General features: G+C 42.0%; 1 protein-coding gene across 1 annotated transcript; it reads right to left on the reverse strand.

The window, feature by feature from the left end:
• Positions 1-866: 866 nt before the first annotated feature.
• LOC141673542 (protein FAR1-RELATED SEQUENCE 5-like) lies at positions 867-3,346 on the reverse strand. The gene is made up of 5 exons (XM_074480291.1): positions 3,325-3,346; positions 3,008-3,215; positions 2,808-2,886; positions 2,127-2,621; positions 867-1,973 (listed from the first exon to the last, which is right to left on the reverse strand). Exons 1-5 carry the CDS (start codon positions 3,344-3,346, stop codon positions 867-869), a joined length of 1,911 nt encoding a protein of 636 aa, XP_074336392.1.
• Positions 3,347-8,804: the final 5,458 nt, after the last annotated feature.

Raw genomic sequence — 8,804 nt, forward strand, 5'->3', positions numbered from 1 at the left:
ATATTAGAAAGACCACCGGATAACCGGTGTTGAGCAACTCCTTGCGTAGTATCCACGAAGCATACAATATGGTAGAGAACAAGTAAACAACCATCACGAATATGCCCTTCCGTAAGTTTCCACGGGTAAGGGTTGGAGTTATTCCAAATGGTAACGGGAATCGTATTTGAGCCATCGTAGAGACGAAATCTTGCAAAACATGTCCCGCGTTCCCTCTCCGTCCCTCCCGTTAAGTGTGAAACCCAACCCTTCACATATTCAATGCGCATTTGGTCCATATTACAACCCTCACGAGGCCTTAAGTTTACAATATCGGCAATCCGATCACATTTAACAAGCTTACCGCCATTTCATCTGGATTTTTTTCATTTTCCATCGGGCGTGTTGTTGCCCAAATTCAAGATCGGAAGGAAGTACAGATCCGGATGAGAGTTCACCAATCTCCACGGTTCAGTACCCTCCATCCAATTGCATGCCTCGATCCAATTTTTGGCCCTATAAGCCTCCTCATCGGGTGGGTACAAGTCCGTTTCCTCTTCCTCCACATGGGTCGGCACATGCATCTTCCATCTCACTAAAGGTTGGTGAGACCACATCTTCCTCGTCATTGTCCTCATACCACGAGTCGCTTGGTAGGGAGTCCGAGAATGTGTTGCTAATGTGGAAAACCAAATCACAACTATGATCGGAGTTGTTGTCACCACTATACTCGCTAGTCATGTTACCTATCATAATAAAACACAATTATATGACAATAATTGGCAATTATATGACAATAAAACATAACAAAAAAGAAAGCAATGTTAAACACTTAAAATTCAAATCCATTAAAAGATTACAACATTCGGTTACAAAATGCTACACTACTAATTATATTGCAATCCTTGAGCCTTTTTAAGATCTTCTAGTCTACTAGCACACTTTCTTTTATCATGGCCTTCCATTTGACAATAAGTGCACTTTCTTGGCGGCTTCTCCTTTTTACCAATCGATTCTATGGGACTTTTGAAACGAACGTCCTTCTTCCTCCCTTTAGTTTGGGACATAATAGGGTCAAGAATTGGTTCTTCATGAGCACTTGCATTTGGAGCATGCGAATTGCTTTCGTAAAATTTAATTCCATCAACGCTCATTCTTTCAAGAATTGGTATTTCTCGATTCATCACTCCAACGGCATAATCATACCGTTCCTTGGATGCAATGCTACTTTGACAAAAACTCATGGTAAACATTGTCATGCTATTAAATCGATCGGTTGAGTTCATCTCATGACTTTGTCCAACATCCAAATTATAAGGCAACACACCATCAACTCCATTGGCATGCATTGTCCACCTCCGGTTTATATAATACGGGGGAATTTCCGAAACCCGTTTCTTAGTGAAGACCGCCAATAGGTGTCTACAAGGTAGCCCTGAATGTTCAAGCATTTTACACGTACACATTCCCAAAGAGCTTGCTTTCTCGAATGCCACAAAATAAACATTTCTTCTCGTAGGCTCGAATATGGGCCTATAACAACTATAGTATGTATAAACATCCCTCATTCCCTCCCCTTCTTCGCTAGCTCGTCGGTCTTTTTCAACAAAGTATTTTGAAGACTCAACCAATTCATCTTGAAATCTTCTAAACATTTCCTTAATGTAGATACAAGAAGTATGATACTCCAATGTGGTATGCAATTTCATGGGACGTTTTAAATTAATGGTGACATAATCTTCTTCCTTCTCCCTCGTAAATTGCCTTGCCAATGCTTTTTGGGCATTTTCAATGAATTCCTTCAAACCCGTTGCCGAACTCACATACTTATCAAAGAAAGAATTCATCCCCTCACTCCTCGATGTACTGTTTTGAAATGCCGAAAATGTGTTTCTAGTATATGTAAGAATCCACTTGCGCTTCAACTCATATAACCCATTTAACCATTTATGATCTTGCAAGTGATACTTTTCCACAAACGACGCCCATCTAGCCTAAAAAACACATTCGATGAGAGATTTATAATTGCAATGGTTGAAGTCCGTCTTGAGTTCCGTAAAAGCCGAATAATAATGAGCTAATTTCTCGGGGAATTTTTGACTTATGTGCCAAGAACACAATAAATGGGTAGTATTCGGGAGTACAACCGCAATAGCACTTGCCATGGCTTGATCTTGATCTGTGATTATAGTCAATGGAGGATTATTCCCCACACCTTCAAGCCAAGTACGAAGAATCCACTCAAAAGTCGACGCGTGTTCATCCCGCATCAATGCAAACCCGAAAATTACCGATTGATAATGATGATTTACTCCGGTAAATGGGACAAATTGCATTGCATACCTATTTTTCCGATAAGTGGTATCAAAAGCCATAACATCGCCAAAATTTTGGTAAGCCATTATACATCTCGGATCAATCCATACTAGACACTTCAAGCGTTTCTCTCCATCGACTTCGGTCCTAATAAAATATTTAGAACCACTTTCTTCATTCAACCTATGCAACAAGTCCAACCCCGCTTGGGCGTCACTAATCTCAAACCTTTTCTTCCTCTCGTCTCTTAACACATTCCTAACATGTTGAACATTGAAACCAACTTTGTCATTACCTCCATGAATGTTACCAATCACATTCATCACCTGACAATTACGAACCTCCGAACCATAAAGCATTTTAATCAAACTACGGGTCGCGGTGTTGACATGTCTTTCTCGTTGTACCAAATTCATCTTACTAGGGGAAATAAGACAGTGGTTGTGTACTAATTCAAGGCTAGTTACCTCTCAATGACGTTTTTTCTTTTGATAATTGACATACATCCTCACCTTGCACTCGCTTTTAGGAAGAACCTCTCTACGCCGTTTATTTTGACTACTCTCGGCGATGACACTTTTTCCATAAAGCCTACAAACATATAAACGACCATATATCTCGTTGTCTTTATTACGATGACTAGCTTGAATTTTAATAGCAAATCAATTTCGTAAAGCATAAGCCCTAAAAAAATGACCGGCCTCATCCACACATTGAAAATTTTGATTCAAATATGGAACTCCCCCCATCAACATTTTCATATAAATTTGCATCCTCTACATTATCATCTTTATCTTCATCCTCACCCTCAACATTATCACTATCATTTTCAACCTCATTTTCATCATTTTCATCTTCAACATCAACCAAATCGTCTTCTAAATTAATAAATTCCTCATTTCTATCTACAAAATCATCATCTTCAACATATACAGGGTTTTAGGTTCTTCACTAGTATTTAAACCTTCAAGATGTAAACTATGATCAATGGCCTATTTTTTTCATTTTGACGTTTATGACAAAACATACGAGCAAATAATTTATCCGCCATGAAAATTTGAAATTTAAGACAAGAAATATACCGTGAATTGACAAAACTACTTGAATTTCTTGATGAAAATGCCCCAAAATTGCCTAAAATATAAACTTGGAGAGAGTAGATTTTTTCTTGGAAATATTGGTGTTTTTGTGGTGAAATGAGCTGTTGTTGGGATGCTGGGGATAAGGGGACAGTACCCAACCGCAGAAATTTTCCGCGGTCCGTCCTAACCAATCGCTGAAAATTTCCACGGTCCGGATGCCATCTCACCCGTTAATCCCCCATCCAACGGCTGATAAACTATTTGTTAACAAAGTGTTATTAGCAAACAGTTGTTACAGACCCCTCCCCAATATATATTGGATTCTATCTATTTCATGAATCACGGTTTTTATATTATTGTACTATATTTTATCTTTTATGGTGCCAGAAAAGAAAAATGAATATTAAAATCAGGGATTTCATTTTTTAAACATATATCAAACACAAAACTATAAAAAATTATAATCACTGGGAAGAGCAAATTGAACATTTGTGACCCTAGTATATAAATATGAATTTAATCATCCAGCTACTAAGGTTGATTTCTATTTTTTAGAATACCAAATACGAGTGACAAAGTCGGGATACTATCAGAGCTTAATATATTTTAAATTCTAACAGAACTGTGATCTACGACTTGCCTAATGTGGTGATTAATTAAGGCATTCGTTAGAATCTGGGTAGTAAACTGACTTGCATGTAAGAAATGCGCCTGCACCTTGAGCTTAATTATAAGTCCTAACGAATCTTATGGTTCGTTTGAGATTTCTTAAAAAATATAACTTATATCTTAAAGTTGAAAAGTGTACGACTTATAAGTTATTTAGGTGTTAGGATAATTTTACCTCCAAGTTAATATGTATTTGGTAAATCATAACTTATAAGTTATTGTTACACCCAAAATTTGGCATTGGTTTGACTCAGGTCAAATGCAGATTGATTGCAGTCAAACTTGGTATTACATTGTAGAAGGAGAGGACGCGTCCAGGCCCGCAGGACGCGCCCAACTTGGAGGAGGGTGCCTTACAAGGGATGGCCTTATAATAGGAAAGCTTGGAAGCGCATGGACGTGCCCTGGAGCTTTGGACACGTCCAATGTGCTGGAAACATTTGACAATTATGTTTGTCTGGCAGTGAAGGTTGGATAAACCGCTCAGAGAGAAAGGACGCATCCTGATATGCTGGATGTCAAGGAAGGTAGTTGCTGGAAGAACAAATACAAGTTTCATGGGGGTTAGGGCGCGCCCAATATCTTAGGACGCGTCCTATGAGTGGTAGATGCATTCTCGAGGGTGACTTCAGGATAAAGCTTGCATGGAAAGGAGCAGTGGAGATTATTTTTACTAACGTATTTATTGCAGGTACTCTTTGAAGAATTCCCTCCTTGAGACGGTCAAGGAGGGGGATGTCCGTGAAAAGCTTGAAGGCCTCCAGGGGTATGCCTGATGATTGAAGGCCTTCTCCTGTATTCAACGGGTGTCCTCATTGGGGATGAGGGGTTAACATTGGTGTGTGCTTTGGGAACTCTTTTCTTGTATTCAACGGGTGTCCTCGTTGGAGAACTTTGGAGTCATCCTGCATTTTTCACCCAAGAGCTTGGGATCACCTGTCCTGTTATCTTGTGGGTAATCCTCATTCGGGGGACAGGGATGCGTCCGGTACTTGGGGTGAACCGTGGTTATACCTGCGTTCATAAATCAAGGGAGATAGCTGTAGCGGAGTGTTATCCTTGCGCAGGGAGATGCACTATCCGTGAAGTCCTGCGATTAGGGACGAGCCTTGGGCCTTCGCGGTTGGGCCTCATAGTTGTACATTCCTAAGCCTCCTTCCCCTTTTGTTGTTATCGTGAGGGAAGCACAATTGCCGGCAGGATACAGGGACACAACCAATGATTTGCATTTCATGGGAATTCTGATCCTGTGGAATTTCTGGGGTGTTTCAACATTGAGATGGATGTATACCAGGTACCTGCTTGGCTTGATGTCATCTCCTAGCGGCCACCTCTAGAGAGGGCGCTCAACAATAATTTCAGAAACTTGTTCCAGGGGTGATCACATCTTGGGAACAGATGAAAACCTTGTTTCTAACTCAGTTCCAAGCTGCGGTGAAGTATACACCGCCAGTTACCATACTGGCCAATGTGAAACAGAAAGAGGGGGAAAGCTTGACCTCATACTTTAAAAGGTTCAATGCAGAGTCTACTTTGATGGGGGGCGCAACTGATGAAATACTGAAAATACTTCTTATAGCTGGTCTACGCGTGAGAACAGATTTCTGGAAGCACCTGCAAGGAAAGGTTCATGTGTCGTTAGCTGATGTACTTGCACAGGCGGAATCATTCAAAGCGATTGAGCAGGTCGCTTGCAGAAATAAAGAAGAATGATAACACCCACAACTCCAAGGGGAGAGCCAAGAGAAGAGATAGATCCATGAGCCCGGATTATCAGCAGAATGCCAGAATCCCTAATAGGGTGAACAACGTGAATACGCGGAGAGAATGCAGCCCGCCGTCGAACTATGAAAGGAGGGTAAGCAACTACACTCCACTGGCAGTGTCCATTGATCATATCTTCGAGGTAAATAAGGACAGAGGAATCTTCAAGAAACCAGACCGTCTGACTTCATGGCAAAGTAGGGACAAGAAGAAGTATTGTGATTACCATGAGTCCACTAGTCATGACACCCATGAGTGTCATCACCTGAAAGACGAAATTGAAGAATTGATCAAAGCGGGATACCTGGGGGAATGGATTGACAAGGTGAAATGATGCAGGGGGAATGATGATAAGGGGAAAGATGAAAGGCAGCCCCTGCGGGAAGAGGACGCTGAAAAGACAGCGGAGGTTAAATTCCAAAGAGCTGGTAGTATCAGGGTAATTTTTGGAGGACACCCCTTTGTCGGTGATAGTAATCGGGCGTTGGAAAGAAATGCAAGAGAAGCACGACACCCGCCGCTCACCAACATTCATAGCTTGGAAGTTAGACCTCCAAAAATATTCAAAGAAGAATCGGCTGATATTACTTTCAGGGAGAGAGAGTCAAGATGGGTACATCATCCCCATAATGATGCACTGGTAATAACTATGCTTATTAGGGCAATGAACGTGCATCGGGTCTTCTTGGACAACGGGAGCTCTGTGAACATCCTGTATTACAGCACATATAAAAAATTGGGTTTCCCGAATAGCGACATGTATTTTGAAGATGCACACGTCTATGGATTTATTGGAGAAGCGGTGAGAGTTATGGGTTCGGTTAGACTTCCTGTCATACTTGGGGAAGGGGCTCTGTCTGTCACTCAAATGATAGATTTCAAAGTGCTAGATCAGGACTCCGCGCACAACGTGTTGGTGGGAAGATCTTGGTTGCGAGCGTTCAGGGTGATAAACTCGATACATCACTTGATGATAAAGTTCCCAACACCTAACGGAGTGGGTAGTCTGAGAGGGTCGTAATATGAGTCACGCGACTGCTATCACAAGGCTGTTAAGGAATTCCGTACGAGAAGATACGAGGGAAAGGGTCTTCCATTTAAAGATGTAGGGTACATTCATACAAAACCAAGTGGAGAGGTTCATGCCCACTATTTTGTGGAAGACCCAGAGGAAGAAGAAACCCATGCTACCGAGACCCCTGTTTTGACATTGGAGAATGTTTCGAGGATCCGTATTGTGGAAGAAGTTGTGGTGAACCATATAGAAGAGATCATGCAAAAGGAGGTCAACAGAGAAAAGTTGGAAGGAAGAAGTGATATTTTACAAAGTCTCGAAAGTAGCCTCAAGGTGGATGCTCCTCAAAAAGAGGACATTCCCTTGAAGAGTTAAAATGGAATTGAGGTTGATGCTCCTCAAAATGAGGACGCGCCCTCCACACCTGGGTTGCACAAAACCATCCCTTGTCCTGAGGTAGATGCTCACACACATGGGGATGCGCCCTCAGATACAGGAATGGGCATCGAGGACCCCCGAGACTTTGATTTTGATCTAGATCCCTATGCCCGTCGAGAAGTAGGGGTCGGCCGAAGACACAATATTTGTTCCGGTCGACAAGGGTGACCCAAGCAAGGTTTTGAAAGTGGGATCTCAGCTAAGTGACGAAATGAGAGAAAGACTTACTCATTTTTCTGATTAAAAATCTCGATGTCTTCGCATGGAGTCATTCGGACATGGTGGGAATCGACCACGGAGTAATGTGTCATCGGTTAAACATTTTCCCTAATTGCACGGGCATACGAAAAAAGCGTCGCCCAGTGAGCGGAGAAAGGGCGATAGAATTAAAAGAAGAGGTGGACCGACTGTTGGAAGTAGGGTTGATCAAAGAATCTTACTACCCCGAGTGGCTTGCAAATCCAGTGCTCGTGAAAAAGCCGAACGAGAAGTGGAGGACATGTGTAGATTTCACAGATCTCAATAAGACCTGTCCAAAGGATAGTTTCCAGCTCCCACAAATTGATCATTTGGTTGACACGACGGCAGGGCATGCCTTGCTAAGTTTTATTTATACATACTCTGGCTACAATCAAATTCTCATTTATGGTCCCAATCAGGAGCATACATCCTTCATCACTGATAGGGGGCTATACTGCTAGATAGGAATGCCATTTAGATTGATTAACGCTGGCGTGACCTATCAGCAGTTGGTGACATGATGTTTAAAAACCAGACTGGGAGAACCATGGAAGTATATATGGACGATATGTTGGTAAAATCCAAGGAGGCGAATGACCATATCAAGCACTTGATGGAAATGTTTAACATTATAAGGAGGTTTCACATGAAGTTGAATCCAAAAAAGTGCGTATTCGGCGGGGAGTCGGGCAAGTTTCTTGGATTCATTGTCAACTATAGGGGAATTGAAGCCAACCCCACAAAGATCAAGGCACTGCTGGATATGAAATCACCCACCAGTGTGAAATAAGTGTAAAGCTTAATTGGGAAAATCGCCGTGCTAAATCGATTTGTTTCCAAATCGTCCGACAGATGCAAGGAATTCTTTAAAGCGATTAAGTTGGCAGGGAAAGACTTCGTATGGACACCAGAATGTGAAGAGGCTTTTCAGAAGGATCAAGGAACAATTAGGGAACCCTCCCATGTTGTCAAAATCGTTAGATGGAGAATCTCTAATACTGTACCTCGCAATGTCCGAGTATTCGATCAGCGCTGTTCTGGTAAGAGAGGAGGATGGGCAACAGTCGCCGGTGTATTATATGAGCAAGCGATTGCATGATGCTGAGACTCGATACACAAGCATGGTGAAGCTGGTTATGCTTTGATCCTTGCGTCAAGGAATTTACGGCCATACTTCCAGGCCCATAGAGTTGAAGTCCGTACGGCATATCCGCTGCGGCAAGTCCTTCACAAACCGGAGTCATCGGGAAGAATATTGAAATGGGCTGTGGAGTTGGGGCAATTTGACTTGGAATACATGC

The sequence above is a fragment of the Apium graveolens genome, chromosome 7 (assembly GCF_009905375.1).
Source record: "Apium graveolens cultivar Ventura chromosome 7, ASM990537v1, whole genome shotgun sequence".
Lineage (NCBI taxonomy): Eukaryota > Viridiplantae > Streptophyta > Magnoliopsida > Apiales > Apiaceae > Apium > Apium graveolens.

What these genes read in the sequence shown, in the direction of transcription:
- LOC141673542 (XM_074480291.1), bottom strand. Translation starts at nt 3,346, where the DNA reads ATGGCGGATAAATTATTTGCTC. An exon ending in TTCCTAAAAGCGAGTGCAAG is followed by an intron (nt 2,622 to 2,807) that starts GTGAGGATGTAT and finishes CGTAATTGTCAG; the next exon opens with GTGATGAATGTGATTGGTAA. An exon ending in CCATGGCAAGTGCTATTGCG is followed by an intron (nt 1,974 to 2,126) that starts GTTGTACTCCCG and finishes TGTGTTTTTTAG; the next exon opens with GCTAGATGGGCGTCGTTTGT.